At 37.3% G+C, this 23795-nt stretch overlaps 1 protein-coding gene and 1 non-coding gene across 2 annotated transcripts; both read left to right on the top strand.

The window, feature by feature from the left end:
- Positions 1-11959: 11959 nt before the first annotated feature.
- TRNAV-UAC (transfer RNA valine (anticodon UAC)) lies at positions 11960-12032 on the top strand. The gene has a single exon. It is a non-coding gene; the product is annotated as a tRNA-Val (tRNA).
- A 7836-nt stretch (positions 12033-19868) lies between these two features.
- Positions 19869-23496, top strand: LOC141642452 (F-box protein At4g22280-like). The gene is made up of 3 exons (XM_074451258.1): positions 19869-21656; positions 21966-22219; positions 23115-23496. The coding sequence occupies exons 1-2, from the start codon at positions 20388-20390 to the stop codon at positions 22026-22028; spliced, it is 1332 nt and encodes a 443-aa protein (XP_074307359.1). The 5' UTR covers positions 19869-20387; the 3' UTR covers positions 22029-22219; positions 23115-23496.
- Positions 23497-23795: the final 299 nt, after the last annotated feature.

Below are 23795 nucleotides of genomic sequence, written 5' to 3'. Positions count from 1 at the left end.
ATCTTCATTCATTCACATTAGAGAAGTCGACTATCACCTGAACTCCATTCCCGTCACACATTCAACCACTCCCTCATCGTGTTTCATCATCATCGCTCATTTTAATCATCACCATTCGAGTCACCTTGACTCCCCAACATTACTCGAGTAACTCGACAGCAGCAACAACGATTCCGAGCTCGGAATTCAACCCAAACACCAGCAGCAACCCGTCTCAAATATACCACCATAATCAATCATCACCATCAAAACCCGAGTCCGGCGCTGCTCATTCGTCCCACCACCAACTTCAATTCCATCACTGATCTCCGCCATTCTTGCCACTCACCAGTTCGACAGTCACCACCGGAGCTGCTCACGCCATCAATTCAGCCACCGCAACAAATAACCCGCATCAACCCAGTCACAAACAATGATCAAGCAAGCTCACAACTCCAATTGCGCTCCCAGCCGGGCACCCGTCTGCCTCCTCACCGGCTCACACAACAATTCTTGTACTCCCAGACGGTCAACCGTCTGCCGCCTTCCCCACCGGCTGGGAGAACATCAAAAATACACCAAGTTTCCAGGAGGTTCCCAGCCGGTCACTTGACCGGTGGCCGGTGGGCCGGCTCCCAACCCCTTTTGCGTGTTTTCCTTTTCTTTATTCCCTTTTGTCCATTTGTTTGAGAATGCGTCGTGCAGAGTTGGAAATTAGGTGGAGGATTATTATTTAGTATTAATATTAGACTAGTAGTATAAAAAAAGTCACATTTAGAATAGAATTATACACAACACATTACACTACCTTACATTAGATAGAAAATTAGATTAGTTCATCATTCTCTCTCAATATTGTAGAACCCTAATATTTCCTTTCTAATTTTCATTCAATAAAATTTGCAATCTTTCCTTAATTTTAGTTTAATTGCTCTCTAGTTTATCCAAGTTCATCTCTTTTCAATAGTTTACAATTAGTATTTTGGGTTGTATTTGAAGATTAGAAGAAATTCATTCTTCCATTATTATCCAAGATTGCTACTTTCCTCTTTGTTGGTACAATTCTCATCTTTTGTTTACATTATTTTCATTTGTTTACATTTCTTATGTTGTTTAATTGTTATTCATCAAAAGTATTAGTCTTTATCATGTTTGCAATATTTACTTGTGTTTTGTTGGAATTTGTTGTTAATTTCTCACCCATGAACATGTGTGAGTAGTCTTATCTAAGGTCATAGGGGGAATTTGGGTAATTAAGGGGATGAATTTGGGTTGTTAACCTTTTGAATTGGGTGATTATTTGGTTTCTACTCTTAATGCATTTGAAGTGTTTGTGGAAATGCCTAAATGAAAATTGGACATTTTATTAACATGTTTGGCTTACCTTGGTGCATTGTGCTATTAGATAGTTTTAGAAGTGCTTATAGATGAGTTTTAATGAAAGTTAGAACATCTCTTTGATGCATTCGATCCGTCTTGGTGCTCATGCTATTGGGTAGTCTTTATGCTTTATTTGTAGCCGGTTCATCTCGATCAAGTGATAACTTATTGAGGAGCTTAAGGTGACTAAGAAATTAGTCTTAAACCCTTGACCACCATTATTACCCTTTTCTTGTTAGACCTTGTTTCTCCCCCTAATTGCCCTTTGTGAACCCAAAGACCTTAGCCTTCCATCAATTGAATACAATCCCATTTAGTTTAATTTAACTTGTTTGCATCTTAGTTTTAGATAAATCAACATCTTATTTTGTTTGACTAAACTAAAGACTTAAACAAACCAAGTATCTAACCCCCGCCATCTTCGTGTTCGACACCCGAATAAATACTACTTTTATTTGGTTTTATAAATTGTTTTTGATTGGGAAGTGACGGCAAATCCCTACATCACCTAGGAAGGCCGAATTAACGATCTAGGAAGACCGAGTTATGAAAACCGACAATTGTCTTGTACAAACTATTCCCTAACCTTGTTCAAGCTTCACCCTTGGCTACACGTAAGTGTATTATCCCCAGCGGAGTCGCCAAACTGTGGACAGCGGGCCGCCCACGGGGGCGCTTGGTGAGAACGAAACAAGCGTTTGCATTTTGTATGGAGTCGCCACCAATTTTTATGGGAAATTGGAACCGTTCGAATACCTCGTGTCATGTCAAGACACAAAGTAGTGACATGAACACTAAGCAATCGTTACCCTTAGCATTCTATGTCTAGAATGACTCTCGTGGATGCCAATGAACACGGGTGCTCACGGAGATCTGGAGTAAGGGGTGAGGGTACGTATTAGGAAGCTCTTTTGATCGAACACCTAATCCCGCCCACCTCGATAGCGGCCTCTACTAATGATTAGGGAAGTTATTCATACTTGATATATCGTCGGCTATATGCATGCAATGCAACATCCAAGTTTTAATCCTAGCATGTGAAAATTAACTAAGTCGGTTGACACGTAATTAGCATGCAATTGGGTCGAAGTAGGAATTTAAGGTTGATTTACATGTGAAAACATACAAATGATAAAGGAAATACAATAACTATAAATTACAATAATGAAAATTACATTAATTACATTGGAATAGGCGATTTATGTCGAAAATACCTTTAAAACGGATGATTTGAGAAAAAAAGAGATAAAAGAATTACGAACAGAACAGAAGGTGATAATACGGATAATAGTCGATTAATACGTAATCTAATTAAATTATGTCAAGGCAGAAACGGAGTTCGGGGACGAACTCGGCCGAGAACAGCGCAGCAGAGCCGCGTCCTTTGAATAGCGCAGCAGACGCCGCGTCTGTTCCTTGGCTCGCCCGGCGTGAAGCCGTGATTGCAAGCCGTTAATGTCGATTGGTGATTTAAAGGATTAATTTAATTATTTACTCGGATGAAAGTGATTAATAGGTTATTACATATGAATGATGGTCATGAAAACAAGAAAACATGAATGAGACAGATGCAAACGGATTAACTACATGACGGAATAATGATAGAGGTGAAAAAAATATTAATGAGTCCTCTATTGAAATCAATTAACTAACATTAGATACGATGGATTAATGACGAATATGCGACGAATATGACAAAAGACGGATTAAACTATATCAAGGACGAATTCCAGAAACCCAATATGAACGAATTGAATCTCTACAACCCGGAATTGAATTATAATGACGAAAACCCGCGGATATGAATTATTTGGGAATTTAAGTCGGATTTGTGACAAATTAAACATGGGAATGACGATGAATAATATACACATGTGATTTATATGTTATCATGACGAAGAATTAACAAACGAACAAGCAAAAGAAGGATTTTGAACACGAATTACAGAGGTCAAACGAAGAAGAAAGGAAGCAGGAACTGCGGCAGCCTCACGAAGAGGCGCAGCAGGAACTGCGCTCCTTCGAAGAGGCGCAGCAGTTGCTGCGTCCTTTCTCGACATTTATTTACTGAAAATCCGCAAAACAGGTTTTAACAAAGGGTTTTAGAAATCGGTTTTAATGGTATTTTCGACGTAAACCTTACAATTGATGATACGAAAAGTAAAATACAATATATAAAAGAGAGATTTACACCCTCAGACTTACATGTTGACGAAACGAGAAGGACTAAGATATCGATTAGTGATGCTCGACGCGAATGCAAAGAGAGCGCCCTCGTAAGAGGAAAACGATTAATTAATTAAGTTGATTGAGTGTAGTTGGTCAAATTGGTCGGTCATGCAACGGAGAGGCTGGTACCCGGAAAGATCCGAGCTTACGTGGTCGAAAGTTCAAGCACGTAGGCGCCAATAAGTAAGAACAAAGTCTAGAATGCAAAGGGAGAAGAGAATGGCGGACACTCGCGTGAGAAATATGAGGAGCGAAGGCTCCTATTTATACTAATCACGTGGAGGAATTAGGGTTTCGGAGACTCTTTGGAAGTGAATCTCGGAAAGATATGAGAAAGATACGAGAAACATGCAGAAAAGGGCCTGAGAAGAGGCGCAGCAGCCACTACGTCTCTTGGAAGAGGCGCAAAGACTGCCGCGTCTATTCCCGCTCCTCCCGCGTTGAAGAAAGATTTCCGCGTTTGAGTTATGGTAGGACGGAAATAATTCGATTATCTTATGAATATTACGGGATATTATTTGCCAAAATATAAAATTTGTGAAATATGGAATAGAAATATCCGGAACATTCCAGAACATTCTGACTCGGATTTAACAAATTATCGAAAAATGGAGACGGTTTTTGACCCGACTCGAATGTACTCTAATTACTGCCAAAACGACCGTATCGGGACGTAGATGACAACCATGAGGTAGACATTAGTATTTGAGCAATCACTTAACGATAATCTTACGAACTGTCACAAATCGTTCCGCGTATCAAACATGCGGCCCAATCATCACCGGGTGGTTTGCGGGAGGTGCAGAAATGAGGTATCTACACAATTAATAGTGGTTCGGATTGAATAAAATATTAAGTTCACTTGTGTAATGTAATATATTTATTGAAAACCATAACAATCATGTTACTAATTCTGAAATTTCCGGAATTCATGACAACTGATACAAATTTGAAAATTTTTGCAAATACTCACTACTTCATAACAATGACTAACATAAGGAAAATAAACAAATACAAGATACACTTGAAATAAACTTCATCATCCTTGACAACCCCGAAATTTTTTCTTTTAAACCTATCACTTGCTCTTTCATGACATTTTCACTTGATGCATCATCACCTTCATCTTCACATGCTATCTTCAACCTTTTTGTTATTGTCAAATGATCTTCAGTCAACCACGACACAAAATTATTGCAATCTAAACACTTAAAATATGCTTTCATTGGATTATTAATTGACCCGAAAATCTTGATGATAGCGTTTTTGCCACAACGATTGCAACATTGATTCTTAAAATTAAGGCCTTCAATTGGGTGGTTTCTTCACATTGAGGATGATGTCGAAATTAGTAGAAAGATTAAGAAGAAAATAGAAGTGAAAAGTAGAAGAAGATGAGGATGATTGAAAACTGGAAGAAGATGAAACCGTTAATATAGTTGAGATTCAGACAAAATTGAGGGAATATAACCGTTATAATTAAAAAATCTAACCGTTATAATTCAAAAATCTAACCGTTACAATTCAAAAATAAGCGTTATAATTCAAAATAACTGTTTTAATTCAAAATAGCCGTTACAATTCAAAATAACCGTTATAATTCAAAATAACCGTTATAATTCAAATATAACCGTTACAATTCAAAATAACCGTTATAATTCAAATATAACCGTTACAATTCAAAATAACCGTTATAATTCAAAAATAGCCGTTATAATTCAGAGCTTATAAATAACCCATTCTATGTCAATTTCAATCACAACATCCAATCATATTCACTCACTACAATACTAAAATGGTTCTCACAAATACTCAGAAAATCAGAGCTTATCAACTAAGAATCGATCTAATTGTTCAAAATTTACCAGTGCTAGTTTCTCAACTTGAAGTAGTAGTTCCTAGTGCAACTTTATGGCACTTGCTTGAAAATCCTTCAATTGGTAGCCCTTTGTATAACCTTAGCCGGAAACCCGGATCAAATACTAACTTCAGCAGTTACTGATGAGGTTGTTTCTGATGAAACATTAACCGAGAAGATGTGGGAGTTTCGCAGGTTAAGAAGTGATCTCTTTGTCTATTTTGAGCGCATCCTGACCGTGCTCGATTACGCAAGACTATCAGACTTATGTGTCGGTAGAGTGCTCAACCTAAGAAATATTTATCTCTACGTCACTGATTTGTTGTTTCAATATGTGGTTACCCAACCTGAAGAAATTGAGGCTCAAGATTATGAACAAGATCAGGAATCGTTGTCTTCATCATCGAAAGATAATTAAGTTCGATAGTTATTTAATTATGTTTTAAGTAACTTGTATTTTCAATTTATGTCGTCGTTTCCTTTCCATTTAAGTACGTATTAATTCCCGTTATATTTTCAATTTATGTTTTACCTTATTAAGTGTTGTCTCTGTATTATGCCCTACTATTAAATTGTATCGTGTTAAAAATTAAGTTCTCGGGTACGCTTAATTTCTGTTAACTACGTTTTAATTTGTATCGTTTAACTACGGGATCGGTCAATAAAAACATTACTAAAATTAAAAAATCTGAAAAATATAAAAAACCATAAAAATTATCCATACAAAGATACTAAAAAATCTATACAAACATAATCTTAACAAAGATACAAACATAAAAAATAAAAACAAACTAGTCGTCATACACGTCTTCATAGTAGGGACGCATGTCCGCAAACAAATCCTCTAAAGTCTCTCTCTTGGCCTCCTCACTAGTTTGCTGGAAGACATTCTTGAATTTATGACTAAGAGCTAGGGCGACCTCCGGCTCCTGATGAAACTCGACAGACCGAACATGGAGGCGGTGTGAAGGGGGATACAAATAGGGGTGTGAAATCTCTGCATACCAGGTCATGTATCCATCAGCACACTCGAAAGGCATATATGCTTTCCTTGACAGTTTTCGTAACGGTGTGATGGAGTTCTCGCTCCCCCATGTCCTATCGGGCTCTTGCCCGAAGTCCAGCCTGTAAGTCCCATTCACGGCCCGAGACTCAACAATCGCAATAGGCATCGGGTCTGGGATAGTCTGAATATACCCAAACTGACGCATGCACCGATCCGACTGGTACGGCTCTACTATATCAAGATGCCTGATAAAACCCGAGTAAAACGATACTCTGCAAGCTCCCTGGGGACGGTTCCCGTAAGGCAACCATCGGACATGCTCCGACCTAAGATCGTCCAAACTATGACGATACATCTGAAAAGTATGAGAATCGCCCTTACCCTAAGGCAAGCTGGCCCAAGCCTCAACAAGAGGACGGTCCTCTAAAAAGAAACCACCGTCGGGTCGGAACGTGGGAAAGTACTCGTATATCCATGCCTGGAGTAACGATAGACACCCACAAACACCAGTAGTATCTCGGCGCGATGATATCCCTAACTGTCGGTACAAGTAAGCCAAACAAGCGGCACCCCAAGCATAAGAACCAACCCGATCAAGACTATCAAACAAGGGCAACAATTGAGCGGACACCCTATCTCCACTCTTATCCATGAATAAAGAATGACCCAATAAAATCAAGAGGTAAGCCCGTAACGAGTCATGCTCGTTCCCTAGGCAAACAACATTCCTCAAGTCCGATGTAAGTAAACCGTCATTCTTGTAGCGCGGTGGTACAACATCGGACTCAGGAACTCCATAAAACCTCGCAATTTTCCCCCTCAGACCACTATCATCAACCTCGGCCAAACCGTCCACAAGCACCCGCTCACCACTAACAGATATCCCAAGAATATGCTGGACATCATGGAGCATGATACTAATCTCTCCAAAAGACATATGTAAAGTGTTAGTATCCGGGTGCCACCTCTCGATAAAAGCACTAAGGAGGTTATCGTCTAGACCGGTTGTAAAACACTATCTCAAAACCCCAAGCCCGCTCGCTTGTACCCTAGCCGCAACAGCCTCACTGAGACATATCTGCCTAATCTCCCTCGCAGCTTTCGGCCTCTCTTGATACACGACCTCATATTCTCCGGGTTAGGGTCCGACCAAGAGTTGAATGCAACGTGTCCACCAAAACTCCGTAGGGTGCCAATGTTACTATGATCACCAGGAACGGGCTTTCTCAGGATCCAAGAACTATCCCTCCTCGGTCTCCTTGACCTATCGGTGCTAGAGGACGTCTCTCTAACACTCGAATAGCGTCCTCTACTATCCCGGCCCAACCTCAGACTCAACAACCTCGGTGATGACGAGTTCTCTTGGACCCGATACTCTCCAGCATCCTCCTCCTTCTCCTCGGAACCGTCGTCCGACGGCTCATCCTCTCTATCATGCTGGTAGCTACCAGCAACCTCCTGTGACCTCGCCTCCTCCAACTCACTACGGACGTGATCGGGAGTAGGCATCATAACCATTCGAGACGTCTCTCGAAGTGGCGGTGGCTCTTTGTGGGTCTGCTTAACACGCAAACGACGCTTCGAGCCCGTAACAACCCGCCCAGCAGTACGGTCGTGTACGTTCGGCGGAGGCGAAGCTTTCATAATGGCCTTTCCTCTCTCATTTCGATCTGCCATCAACATTAAGAAAATAAAAGTTGTTAGAAAACACGTTAATCGACTAAAAAACATATAAAGTAACAAAAAATCGGTAAATAATAGCAAAAAACACGGGTTTTTAAAAAAAAAAATTAAACGTACCACGGACGAACAAAAAAGTCCCTTGTTTGACCATGGTCAAACAAAAAAACCCCTTGTTTGACCATTGCCAAACGTAAAATTCTGACAGTTGACCATGGCCAAACGTAATTTTTACTAGTTTGACCATGGACAAATGAATTTTTTTTTTTTACCATGGGCAAACGTAAAATTCCTTGGTTTGACCACGGCCAAACGTAAAATCCCGTTGTTTGACCATGGCCAAACCAAATTTTCCTCTGCTTGACCACGGCCAAACGTGAGAAACCCACGTTCAACAGCAGCCAAACGTGAGAAACCCATGTTCCAGACCATGGCCAAACGTAAAATCCCACCGTTTGCCATAGTCTTGCACCAAATCGGCCCAAATCCGATTTAACAACAACAAAAATCGACTCAAAATCTAGTCTATTTCGCAAACAACATCAACCTAAGTACAAACAATAATAAAATTTACATCATACGAACTAATTAACATGAATTTCACAAGATAAATTAACCTATTTCAAAATTAATTCAATTATTTTTAATAAAACCTAACACATAACCTAATTTACTAACTAATTCAATTACAAAACAAAATTAAAGTCATATGATAGGGTACCAAGAGAAGTACTTTGGTGGGCTTTGGCGAGAAAGGGTGTGTCTCGAAAATATATTGACCTCATAAAGGACATGTATGAGGGGACTAGTACAAGTGTTCGCACTACTGTTGGGAGAACGGAAGAATTTCCCATTACCATCGGGGTGCATCAAGGTTCCGCATTTAGTCTTTTTCTCTTTGCTATAGTTATGGATGAGTTGACAATGGATATTCAGGACGACATCCCTTGGTGTATGATATTTGCTGATGATATTGTGTTGATTGATGAGACGAAAGAGGGGGTAGAGAGAAAGTTGGAAGTGTGGAGGCAGACTTTAGAGACTCGTGGGTTTAGGCTGAGCTGGAGTAAGACTGAGTATTTGAGGTGTCAGTTCACTAAAGTGGTGGGGTTGAGATCGACAGAGGCGGGGAGTATTATTTTCGATGGGAATGTTGTTGAGGGGTCAGATTTCTTCAGATATCTAGGATCTATTATTCAAAAAGATGGGGAGTTAGACGGAGATGTGGCTCACAGAATTAAAGCGGGATGGTTGAAATGGAAGAGTGCTTCAGGGTTTTTATGCGATAAAGATATGCCCAAAGATTAAAGGGGAAATTTTATCGCACGGCAATTAGGCCTACCTTATTTTACGGTTCCGAGTGTTGGGCCGTGAAACATTGTCACATTCAAAAGATGAGTGTGGTAGAGATGCGTATGTTGAGATGGATGTGCGGACATACAAGGAATGAGGTGATTGGGGAAAAGGTAAAAGTGGCGCCAATAGAGGACAAGATGATGGAAAACCGACTAAGATGGTTTGGCCATGTGGGAAGGAGACCTATGGACGCACCAGTTAGAAGGCTGGAGACTTGGAGAACAGAAAAGGTCCCTAGAGGTAGAGGAAGACCGAGACACAATGGTTGAGAGTGATAGAGAAAGATATGAGATTTCTGGGGCTTGAGGAGAGTATGGTGACGGAGAGGGCACAATGGAGGGAAAGGATACATGTGGATTTTTAGTGTTTGATATTGTTTTGACATATTTAGAGTTTTTATTTAATTTAAAAATTAAATTATTTGTTCTTCTCTTCTTTATTACACTTTTTTTACCAACCACTTTCTTATATATTTTACTTGGTTTACTTTTAAGGCATTCCGGATCCTTAATTCTATTTCGGTTTTCAAAATCGTTTTAATCTTTTCTCCCAATTTAAATTTTATGTTTGTTGTAACGGAGGCGTCCCGTTACCCAATAGTTAGTTGATTAGGGTGATAAGAACAAATAATAGCGAATAACAAATAAAGTGACACACAGATATACGTGGTTCACCAGTAAAATAACTGGCTACGTCCACCCTGAAGGAGAGCAAAATTCACTATTGTGGAGATAATAGTACAACAGCAGACCGGTATACACGCGCTACTAAGAGCCAAAAGTATACCCTATTCTACCAACAAAATAGTAATCTCCAAAGGACAAAAGAGACTACCCAAACGAGACGAAGGACAAACGATCTTGAGGCCAGCAAGATCCGAACGGACTCCTTTGATCTCCAAAGACAGACGAACACCAATCTACTTGAGCCTGGAACAAACTGAAGCTTCCTCCGGGAGGGAACCTCACAAATTGACTCTCATAAGATTGTGCTCTCAAATACTATCTCCACCTCCTTAATTAACCTAGAATAAAACTTAGGTCTTTATTATACTTATTCCACCCAAGATAAAATATCTAGTCTAATTAGAAAACAAAGACAATTAGGAAATTAATATCTAATTTCCTAAATAACCCACGTACAAACCAAAAACCATTAAAGGACTAATTAGTTTAGGAAACCCACTCAACAAAATCCCTAAACAAAGTCAAACGTAGAACCAATGAAATCCACCACATGCGAACTGCTTAGGCTTGACATCGTTCCTTTAACGCCTTCACTTTTTCTTGCTCGTACTTTAGCTTAGTTCGTCTATGACACAAATTCAAGGCACCAAATTCCTAACAAAGTTTTTATAAAAGAAATCTGGAATTCGATTTTAAAACCGGTAAGTTTACCTTGACTTTCCATAACATTTTCATTCTCCCTTTTGTTTTTCATTTTCTCTTTTTTATTCGCTTTTTGAGGTGTGTGTTCACCCATAGACGGTTCTAAATGGTGATTCATGTTAGCCGACCCCAAATCATTTTGGGATTAAGGCTCTGATGTTGTTGTTGTTGTTGTTGTTGTTGTTGTTTTTGTTGTTGTTGTTGTTGTTTTCAGTTGAGTTGGTGGTTACTATTCTTTGCAATTTGGGTCAACATGTTCATCTATGGTACCTGTTTATGCATTTCCGTCTGCTTATTCATTTTTTCGTAAACCAGTCAAGAACAAATGATCAAATGCTAATAAGACTTGTATTTGTTTTACAGCCTGTGATCCGTAATATAAAAGATATGGCAAGTTGTTGGAACCATCCATTGAAACGCGTTGAAATTGAAGGTACTAATTGCTCGGACTTATTCGAGACAAGGAAGGCAGTAATCGACGTACAGTTGAGATTGCATTGGTGAAGAATTGGTAAGCATGCAGCGGTTAAATGCAAAAACATGGATCAATGCTCGAACTAAATATCCGTCGTCTCATAGGATTTTCGTCATACCAAAAGTTTCAAATCATTTGTTCTCGCAATTGCTTATCATTGTGAATTGATTTACGAGTTATGCTGGTTAGTTTTCTTACAAACAAGATCTGTATTTTGCTTTGATTTACGTTTGTTCGCCTAAAAAGGTTTTGGACTCAAATCATGTTGTTTTTGTTAACTCGAGTCATAATGGTTAAGCAACTAACAACTTGACTTGCTATTGTATGATTAAATGTATTTGTTTTTTTTTAGGTACATTGTGATTCAACATATTTAATAAGTGTGTTTTTCTAGCATATGGAGTACTTATTATGTCATGCGACTATTTGTATAAAACGGTCTTACACGAGCTACTTAAAAGTTTGGTAAATATATATTCACTTACTGGAGTTTGGCAATACATTTGGAAGCGTCACAATGTGTAACTAGTACTAGTCTTCAGACTCTTTACATTTAAAAACAGTTTAACAGCCAACATAAACTTAATTAGTCCTTGATAAGCATCAAAGGAGCTGTGGTGTAGTGGTTATCACGTCTGCTTTACACGCAGTAGGTCCCCAGTTCGAGTTTGGGCAGCTTCATTTTACGTCCTGAATAAGGAAACCGGAAAAAACAGAAACTGTTTTGCTAAAGTGATCGTTAATATAAAAGTCCGACAATGGAACCAAAGACTCATTATTCACTAACAAGAAAGTATACTATAGTTAATTTTTCGACTGTAACATTCGCTCTATACAACAACAAAAATCAATAAACCCGATAGTTTGTCGACTGGGGAATAATGAGTCGCTATCACTGGGTGAGTGCGACAAGGCGACAATGGAACCAAAGACTCATATTCACTAACTAAAGAATACAGTAGTTTGTGGACTGGGGAAAACACCAAGAACCCTGTAAATCAATCTAAAACATAAAATCCGAGACGAAACTAAAACACCAATCAATTAATCAATCAATCATCGAATTCTTGAAAGTACCTTCCATCCTCTCGCTCTCGTCTCGTTCCCGCCTAATTTGCCGCTCCCTTTCAACCTCCTCATCAATCTTCCTCCACAATTCCTCTTTTTGCCGCCTCCTTTCATCCTCGGCGTCCTCAATCGCCTCCTGTCGCCTTTTTCCTCTATCCTTTCCAATTCTATTAAGGCTTCATAGTCGATCACCTCGTTATCGTCTTCAATTAATAAGACTTCATTTTCGACGTTATTATCGTCATCAATTATTATAGGGAACAGATGAATTGGATTAAAGAAGATAATCCAGGAGGTTACCCAAACCGACAGAAATACCCAAATTTTCCGCCACAGTTCCGACCATGAAATTGAATTCTTGGAGATACTGCAAGAAACAGAGTAATTATTATTTGGGACAATGTGGTATAGAAGAAGGAAGTATGAACGGAGTTGTTGCGCTTCTTGAGTGGTTTTAGTAAAAGAAGATGAATAATTCTTGTGATTGTATGAAGGGAGGAAGAAGGTGAAGTTACGAGGGAGGAGAGACGGGTTTTCGGAGAGAAGAGTGGCCCAGTTTTGGAAGTTTCCAGCGGAAACGATGGCAAAGATGATGGAAGTAATGTTGAGCGGGAGTGGGGGAACGGTGGTGGTGATGGTGGTGGTGGTTATGGGAGTTTCTTGAGGGTCAATAAAGTACGAGGCGGGCGGTGGCAGTGGCAGTGGTGAGGAGGGCGAGGCAGAAGAAGATAGGAAGAACAAAGTTGAATGCCATGAGAGTAAATTAGTTACAAAAATCAGTGCTGTATAGTTTCCCGCTTAATAGTGAATTTCAACTTGCAAAAATATGAACAAATTTATTTAAAATTTGATGTTTTTTTTTAATAATTAATTTTAATTTAATTTAAGTTTACGATTTTTAAAGTGCGAGAAATAATTGATAGATAATGGTAAAATAATTATAATGAAAATATCAGATCCAATATCCATTTCACCCATTTTACCCGGTAAATATAAATATGACAAGCTAAAGAAATATTACTCCTTCCGTTCTACTCCCTCCAATTCATCATAATGATCCCATTTGAGATGGCACAATACTTAAGAAAAATGAATAAAAATGAATAAAAGACAAATGTGGGGTTTGTTGATAGGAAGAGAGATGAATTATTAGGAGTTAAATAAGGAGTTGTGGGGCCAAAACATTAAGAAAAGTAATAAAATAAGAGTAAAAGAGTTGTGTGAGGTTTGGTAATAGGAGAGAGATGAATAAAATAAGAGTAAAAGTTACCAAAAAAAAAAAGGAACATTACTTGAATAATCCGTTTCGAGAAAGAGAGAACATTATAGCGAATTGGAGGGAGTATAATATAAGTCATTTTGGGAAAAATTAATTTTTATTTATTTATTTTATGAGCCGTTTACGTGCTTCTATTTATTAAATGTTTTCTCATTTTCCAAAGCACTCAAAATTGGGAAAAAAGCTAATTGAAGGCATTTTATTGGTGTAAAAACTCAACTTTTAAATTTTCAATGAACATTTATAACATAACTAATACACTAGAACATTTCCAAAGCACTTTCAAATTTGATAGTATTAATTTAGGAATTAAAAACTAAATTACACATTAGTCAATAAAATTAATGCATATATTAAAAATAATTTATTTCTCTTTTAGTTTCTTAAATACAGCCCTAAAAGTTATATTTTTTGTGTTCCAATGAGTTGTAACCGTTTAACCAAATGTATTTGGTGTGGTGGTTGCTCACCTCATCCCTTAACCATGAGGTCAGGGGTTCGATCCCTGCCAATGGGAATGGAGCAAATGCTTTGGCTAGCAGTTTACCTCTTCGTGAGAGCATGCGCGGCGAGGGGATTATACACTGTTGTCGACGGTGGACACCCCGGTTTAAACAAAAAAATGAGTTGTAACCGTTTGCTTTATACACATACATCTACGCACGTTTTCTTTTGCTCATATATTTAATTACACATTACTAAAAATTATAAAAATTTGATATTAATAACGTATTCGATAAAATAATTTCAAAAAGATTTCACATGACTATCGTTTATGTTATATATTAGCACTTATAATGAAAATTCTCCACACCTATGAATAGTGCTCAAAAAACAAAAACAAATGTATATAATTCATTAGACCGGAGATATAGTATTTATCATTTCCTTTTTTTTTTTTTTTATTATCGATAAAAACATTTTAATAAAAATAAACAAATAATTAAAACTTAAAAGTGAGTGAATATATAGTTTCTATATATTTCCATATAATTTTGCACGAGTCCTACGTCTTCGAAACTAGTACTCCGCACGTGCCAAAAATAAGAAATGCCCATATAAAAGCTAATTTTTTGCAGGGTAGGCTGGTTTTTGCAGGGTGCACACCAACTGTTCCACGAAATTCCTCACTGAAAATGAAACCCGTTTGCAAGAAACCTAAACATTGGCAGTTGAGTCCTGCCGATAAGCTATCGGCTTTACCGGATAGTATCGTTTATCGTATCATTTCTTTTCTGGGATTTAAAGAGGCTTGTAGAACTAGCATTTTGTGAAAAGATGGACCTACATTTCAGATACAAACCCAGTTATGGAGTTGTCTAATGAAGTTTTTTCAGCAGTTCTAGATTTGGGGAATTGGTATAATTCGATGGTAAATGTCGATGATTTTTAAGATAGCGGTGCGCAACCAAGTTGCTGAACTTGTTCTTATTGGTCCGAAAAATTACATACTCCCTGACAGTTTGTTTACTGCAGTATCATTAAGACGTCTGACTGTTCTTATCTCGAGATACCTGACTACAAAGGCATTGATCTTTTTCCGTCTCTTGAATCTTTGTTTTTACATGAGGTTTTTGTAGAATTGTAGATGAATCTATGCTGAATCATATTATTAGTTCCTCCCTGTTATTGAAACATTTGAGGCTTTCTGATTGCTATGGCTTCTACAAAAGTATCAAAAGTATTGTGATTCCGTGCACTAGTAAACTGAAGACGCTCGATCTAAGTAAAAGTTTATCTATAGACTATAGATGAGGGGATAGTCACTATTGACTCCTCTAGTCTTACTTCTTTGCAGTATATAGGCGACTCGCATAGTTGTACTGTGACTGGTTATCGTGTTGAACGTTGGCCGGTTATTTCAAAGGACGGTGTCCTGAGTAACTTGAGAATACTGAAAATCGGTTTTGTTAGCATTACTGATGAGGTTCTTGGCAAACTACTATCTGAACTCGTCTTACTCGAGACTTTGAAGTTATGCAACTGTTCTATGCTGAAAACTACCAGTATTTCAAGTGCTCGGCTAAAGGAAATTCGTTTAGAATATTGTTCCGACTTGTTAGATTTTACCATTGATGCTCCATGTTTGGAAACCTTCGAATATAAAGGCGACTTTGAGCCGTCCCTGTGTATCAATGCTCTAGCGGTATGTGATATGTCTCTTCACATACCATCCACTTCTTTTTGTTCTGACAGAGTTTCGAAATTGAAGAAGCTTCTTATAGGAGTAGGCAACTACCGTGTTTTGAAAATTGTATTGCTTGACGAGCCTGCAAAACCTAATAAGTACGAATGTGATGAAATCGACTTTGATGAAGAAAAACTTGCAAATGCTCATCTTGGACCGCCTTGTGATATTAGAAAACTGAAGCTGACCCTCTCATCTTAAATCCCGTCTTGCAGCTTTTCTTGATGGTGTATTTTGGACCTGTCACCCTCGTATTCTTTCCTTACGAGATAATTCAGGAGCTCCCAATGTGACAATCAAGGTTTAATCGCACTGTATTTTTTATCTCTGGTACCTGTTTATGCATTTCCGTCTGCTTATTCATCTTTTTTCGTAGACCAGTAAAATATCTGTCTTGTATTATAACTCGATACTTGTTACTAGGATGACGTACATTCAAGTATTCAGTCAGATTATTAGATTGACGAAATTATGATAGAAAAGTTTCGGATCCTGTCAGTAATTTGGATTGTATTTGTTGTTTTACAGCCTGTGATCCGTAAACTAAAAGATATGACAAATTGTTTGAACCATCCATTGAAACGCATTGAACTTGAAGGTAGTAATCGGTCACTCGAGGCAAGGAAGACAGTGCTCGACGTACAGTTGAGAGATTGCATTGGTGAAGAATTGCTGAGCATGTAGATTGCTAAAACATGTGTCAATGCTCGGACTGAATCTCCGTCTCATAGGATTTTCGTCATACCAACATTTTCGTTTCTTTTGTTCTCGCAATTGCTTATCATTGTGAATTGATTTAGCAGTGATGATATGCTGGTTAGTTTGCTTACAGACAAGATCTGTATTTTGCTTTGATTGAGATTTGTTCGTCTAAGGCTTTAGTATTATGTAAGGCGGTTTTACACTAATATCAGTAATATGGTTGTAAACGGTCCAAACATAACCTTATTAGCTAAGAGATCTTGATTTACGAAATTTTTTTGTAAGACCGCCTTATTCAAGTTTTTGTATCGTCTAGGAAGGATTCAACTCAAGTTATGTTGTTTTTGTTGTTAATGACTAATGAAACTCAAGTTATAATGGATGGCTGGACAGTTGGGCTTGGCAAGTGTATATTGGTTGTTTACATAGTACTAAGAGCAACTTTAATGATTAAACAACTAACAATGTGTCTTATAAGTTAGGGTTATTTAATGACAATAATCCAACCTAAGGCTTCCCTTCCCCATTTAATCCAACCTATTGATTATCCCATATTAATCTGATCTTTCCAATCATTTAACTTATTTTGATACTTTGGAAGGGCAACTTATTTAAACAGGTAATTAGATATTAATTTAGGAAGAGTTTACATTAATTATTTGAAAGCCGATTTGCATAGTATTATCCATTATGGTTAAGATTTTTTAAAATACTACATATAATATTGTTTTCTTCAAAATACTACCTACATAGTTACAACTCTTCCTAAATTAATATCTAATTACCTAAATTAGGTCTTAATTAACCATTATAAGATGATTTTCATTAATTTCCTCTCTATTAATTCAATTATAAATAATCTACCCCATTATACCGTTACTAACAATCTTACTCCCTCTTATTAAAGGGGTTAGAGTGGGCACGACAATTAAGGATTAACAAGCTTATCATCCACATGGACAATAAGCCATGTATTAAGCTAGTCTTGGAAGATCAACTTGTGAGCAATAGTCTCAAGTTTATCGTCATGCGATGTAAAGAATTGATAGCCGCGCATTCTTGGACAGTCGGACTCGAACACTCCTACAGAGAAGCGAACAGAGCTAGTGATTGGCTTGCAAATCAAGGCATCAACTCCAGTACTTCGGTCACCTATTTAGACTCTCCACCTAACGCTCTTCGTCCTATCCTTCGAGAGGACATATTTGAGTTTGCTATTCCCCGTGTAATAGCTACTAATTAGTTTTCGGGGTTCACCCCTCTTTTGCACAAAAAAAAACAATCTTACTCCCTCTTTCTATCCTTTCTTTTTCATCATGTTCATCTATCCACCGGCCACTACCACTATCAACATCGAAAATGGTGAGACTGAGGTGATGTTGACGTGCTGTGGTGGTGTTTGATTTTTGGTGTAGGCTAGTAGAGGTGTAGAAGATGGTAGTGAGTAAGTGTGTAAAGATCGGTAAAATGGGTATACCAATTTAATTTCTGATTTTTTGATGATTTAACCTCAATTATGACCTCGTTTAGCTTACTAGGTAGCAAATTGAGAAGAGTTGTAACTATACAGGAAGTATTATGAATAATTAAGTATATTATATAGTATTTTAAAAGTTTCTGACTATAATAGGTAGTAATTTGTCATTTTCCCTTATTTGAAATTTGATGGTTTTTATTTTTTTGGGATATTCTACGGCGTACCCTCGAGTTTTTCAGTTTTCTATGTTGTACCCTTACATTTTTTATATTCTACATTATACCCCTAAACTTCTTACTTATTTCTCCATCATGACCTCACCTAACTTTATCACTATCAAATATCAATAATAAGTATTTTGACATTTATTTTTACTCATTAATGTCATATCACTATTCTATGTGAAAAACATTAGAAATCACTTTTAATAAGCACAAGTTACTATTAAAAACCTCAGTTATGATTCAAGAAATAATAATGGAGATTTGATGAATTTTTAGTTAGATTCGTATACTATTTGATGGGTTAATGAGTAATTCGGCGAATTAATAAGTAAATGAGTAGACTATCGAATAATTGAAATATTAAATAAATGATTTAATAGGTTAATTAAGAAACTAACACATCAAAGACAATAAATAAGGGCATGATATAGACTAATGTAAAGAGTTCAGGTTACACCACAAAATTTCAAAAATATAGGGGTACACTATAGAAAATTGTAAAACTTCAGGTTACACCTTTTTTTTTATAGGTAATGATAAATATAGCCCTTAAGAACTAAATTACTTCCCAAAATTGAATTAAATTAGTAAATTATGTTACAATTACGCTTAAATTGGTGTCATTAGTGCTTGATTTAAGCTTTTCTTTTCTTTTTTTGGCACATAAAATGCAGCCCTTAAAGCTGTATTTATCATTTTTTTTTTATAATAAGTACTCACTCCTATTCCGAATAAGTGTCCCATTTGGCCAATGACACGAAATTAAGGAATATAGTTAAAATAATGAAAATTATTGTATAGGGGTAAGAATATAGGAGTTAAATATTGAAAAATATTGAATATGATGGGTTAGAGGTGGTAAATAAAGAAAAGAGTCAAGGGTGGGAAAGTAAAAAACCATGTCCAAATATGGCAAATGAGACAGTTATGTGAATAGACGGAAATGGCAAATGGACAGTTATTTAGAATAGGAGGGAGTAAATTTTAAAATCTAAGTTTACGATTTTTTGATGGATACGGATAAAATAATCGAAGTTTACGATTTTTTGTTAATTATGAAAAATAATTGATGGATATGGGTAAAATTATTAAGGATGATATAACAAACGAAAATCCATTTCACCTTGTGAATATTTTATATAGGTAATAAGGTAAATATAAATGGATGAAAAATTATTAAATGGCTATGAGTACAGGGATATGCCTTTAGCCCATACAAGTTACAACTAAGGTTGCGCACGGGTCCAAAATCGGACTAACCGGAACCGGATTCGGCAAAAAATCTGGCGGGACTGGACCGGACTGAAAAAATTCCAAGATTGGACCGGTTGGACCGAAATTTGAAATAATCTGCCGACCTTTTCAAATTCTGCCCATAAATTTCGTCTAATGGACCGGAATAATATATATTTTTAAGAAAAAAAACAAAAAAAAAAAACAATAATTTCAGTCTTTCCTGTCCAAAACGGTTTGGGTCGAAAAAACTGGCAACCATAATTTATTTATTATTTTAACGTAAATAATATTTTGGTTCAACTGAAGTTATATTTTGCCGATTTTCGAAAAAAATGTCTTCCGGGTATGTTTTTTTAGTTCAACTAGAGTTATATTTTGCCTGATTATTTTCGAGTCGGATGGTTTCAGATTATGTCATTTGCGGTCGGGTCAAGTGGTCAACAAATCTCGGGTCATGACCCGAAGGAGGGAGTATATATACTTCGTATATCATTGTGCATCGTGCAACTTTACTCTCTTCTAAACTGCGCGAGAACGTGAATAATAGAACATCAGAAAAATGCCCATATAAAACCTTCAACCGTCTTCAGCCGAAACACACCACTATCTTCCAAAACCAAGTATTTTACTGTAGGCTAGTTTTTGCAGGCTGCGCACCAACTGTTCGACGAAATTCCTCACTGAAAATGAAACCCAATTGCCAGGTATATTAGTGTAGGCTAGTTTTTGCATTTTTGCAGGCTGCACATTAACTGTTCGACGAAATTCCTCACTGAAAATGAAGCCCAATTGCCAGGTATATTAGGTTAGTCTAGTTTTTTCAGGGTGCACACCAACTGTTCGACGAAATTCCTCAGTGAAAATGAAACGCATTAGCAAGAAACCGAAACATGGGCAGTTGAATCCTGCCGATAGGCTGTCCGCTTTACCCGATAATGTCGTTTACCATATCGTTTCTTTTCTGGGATTTAAGGAGGCCTGTAGAACTAGCATTTTGTCGAAAACATGGAAGTATATTTCAGACACAAACCCAGATATGGAGTTGTCTAATGAAGTTTTTTCAGCAAAACCTGGTCGGGCAGATGCTTATATTAAGATCGATAGTTTTCTGAAATACGTCGAAACTAGAATGAAGCGATATTCTAAACAGAAACTGCTTATAAAGAAGCTCACACTTGGATTTCCTATCCAAAGGATGACATTTCGAAATACTAAGGTACCATTGGAAAACAAGGCTGAGCAATGGGTTGAGATAGCAGTGCGTAACCAAGTGGAGGAACTTGTTCTTATTGGTCCGAAAAATTACGAACTGTCCCACATTTTGTTTACTTCAAACTCATTAAGATGTCTCGATTGTACTTGTCTCGAGATATATGACTACAAAGGCATTGCTGGTTTTCCGTCTCTTGAATCTTTGTTTTTAGATGAGGTCTATGTAGAGGATGCAGTTCTAAATCGTATTATTAGTTCCTCTCTGTCACTGAAACATTTGAGGATGGTTGGTTGCAGTGGTACCTACAAAAGTATCAAAAGTATCGTGATTCCTTGCAATAGTAAACTGGAGACGCTCGATCTAAGTAAAAGTTTATCTATAGATGAGGGGATAGTCACTATTGAATCCTCTAGTCTTACTTCTTTTCAGTATATAGGCGACTCGCGCAGTGGTGGTGTTACTGGTGCCCGTGTTGAACGCTGGCCAGTTATTTCAAAAGACGGTGTCTTGAGAAACTTGAGGGTACTAAAAGTCGGTTTTGTTAGCATTACTGATGAGGTTCTTGGCAAACTACTATCTGAACTCGTCTTGCTAGAGACTTTGAAGTTATGCAACTGTTCTATGCTGAAAACTATCCGGATTTCAAGTGCTCTGCTAAAGGATTTTCGTGTAGAAAATTGTTCAGACTTGTTGGATGTTACCATTGATGCTCCATGTCTTGACACCTTTAAATATAAAGGCGACTTTAAGCTGTCCATGTGTATCAATGCTGTAGCGGGTTGTGATATGTCGCTTCACGTACCACCTTCTTCTTTTTATCCTCACAGAGTTTCGAAATTGAAGAGGCTTCTGAAAGGACTAAGCAACCGCCATGTTTTAAAAATTGCGTTGCCTGAGAAGCCTCGAAAACCTAATCAGGTACCCCCTCCGTTTACTTATAAGTTCGTTTTAGATTATTCCAGAAACATTAAAAAGTACTGAAAATGTTCTATTATAGTTACTCCATCAATCTAATTGCTGAAATTACCTCTTTTCCTAATTGTTTGTGCTTTGGTAAATGAAAAGAACACTAATATACAGAAAAAAAAATGTAAAACGGCGTACTAGGAAAAGTTTGATTTTCATAATATGAAATGAGGGAATATCATATTATTGCTTTAGAGTATAAATGACTGTTTTATTAATAAGTTGTATACTAACAAATTCTTATGGTTCTGTACTCTCAAGAACGTATGTCCTGTTGATATCGACTTTGATGATATTGATGAGATCATCCCTGATGAGAAGTAGTACTGGACGAAGAAGAACTTGCACATTATTTTCGACCGCCTTGTGACATTAGAGAACTGAAGTTAAACCTCTCGACTTGGAGACCCTTTAAATCCTCTTTTTCAGCTTTTATAGACGGTGTATTCAGGACTTGTCACCCTCGTATTCTTTCCTTACGAGTTAATTTAAGAGCTTCTAATACGTCAGTTGAGGTATGATCACATTGTATTCTTCTCTCATTTTCAGTTGAATTAGTGGTTACTATTCGATGCAATTTAGCTGAACATGTTCATCTATGGTACTCGTTTATGCTTTTCCGTCTGCTTATTCATGTTTTTTTGTAGACCAGTAAGTATTCAGCATATGGTACTTATGTGACTCAATGGACTTGGTAGAGGACCTAGACGTAATATTGCCCATCAATGACCACCATTTTTGTTGCCATTGCATTCAAGTCGGATTGTTAGATTCATGGGCGGATTTGTGGGAGGGAAAGTGAGGGCAAGTGCCCTCACATGACCCAAAAATTTCAGCTATATGTACGAGTTAGTTCCCCTTGTATGCAATGTAATATTACTAGTGTAGTTGTTAGTGTAGGGGACTTATAACATGCACCCCCAGGTTCGATTCCCGTGGTTGACTTAATTTGCTTTTTATTTCGCTTTTTGGTCTTTATTAGCTTTAAAATATGAGAGAATTTAATGATTTGCACTTTTTTCATTACTTATTTTTATCTATGTAAGATGTACTTTTATTTCCAATACTCTATAGAAATATATGTAGTCTTTTGCGATATTTAATCATGTATGTAAATCAATAAAAGAGTACAAATACGTAAGTAAGCGCAAATTAATATTAGAATTACGGCAAAAGAAAATTGTGCCACCCCAAACCAAAATTCCTGCATCCGCCCCTGGTTAGATTGACTAATTTATGATATAAAGGTTTCTGATTCTGTTAGTAATTTGGATTGTTGCCTTCTCTTAGTCATACTATTAAGAATGCCCATTGCCCCTTCAACAGAATGTTTCTCGTCGATCATGTTTTCATCACAAGTCGAGAACAAAAGATTGAATGCTAATAAGGCTTGTATTTGTTGTTTTACAGTCTTTGATCCGTGAACTAAAAGAGATGGCAAATAGTTGGGAACATCCATTGAAAAGCTTTGAAGTTGAAGGTACTAATTACTCTGATTTACTCGAGGCAAGGAAGGCAGTGCTCGACATACGGTTGAAATTGCATTGGTGAAGAGTATAAGATCGAAATGGTGGTTGAATGCAAAAACTTTTATCAATGCTCAAACTGAATCTGTCTCATTGGATTTTCGTGATACCATGAGTTTTTGTTCTTTTGTTCTGCAGTTGCTCATCATTATTCATTGATTTAGCAGTGATGCTGGTTAGTTGCTTACAAACAAGATCTGTATTTTGCTTTCGTTTCAAAATCGAATTATGTTATTTTTGTTGTTAATGACTCGAGTTATTATGGATGGAGTGTCGGGCTTTACAAGTTTATGTTGGTTGTTTACGTAGTGTGAGCAACTTTAATGGTTAAGCAACTAACATTGTGGCTTACTAGTTACTAGCTACCACTTTAGCTTTTTCTAGAGAAGAGTGGCCCGATTTTGGAGGTTTCTAGCAGATATGATGGTCCAGATGGTGTTGGTTATGCTGAGTGTGGGTGGGGCGGGGTGAGGTTTTTTTGGAAGTCAGGAAAGTAACAGGCGGTGCCGGTGGCGGTGAAGACTGACAAGGCTATGATAATGAGTTGATATCTTATTATCACTAC

The sequence above is a fragment of the Silene latifolia genome, chromosome 2 (genome assembly GCF_048544455.1).
Source record: "Silene latifolia isolate original U9 population chromosome 2, ASM4854445v1, whole genome shotgun sequence".
NCBI classification, from domain to species: domain Eukaryota; kingdom Viridiplantae; phylum Streptophyta; class Magnoliopsida; order Caryophyllales; family Caryophyllaceae; genus Silene; species Silene latifolia.
This window is presented reverse-complemented; position numbering and strand designations above follow the sequence as displayed.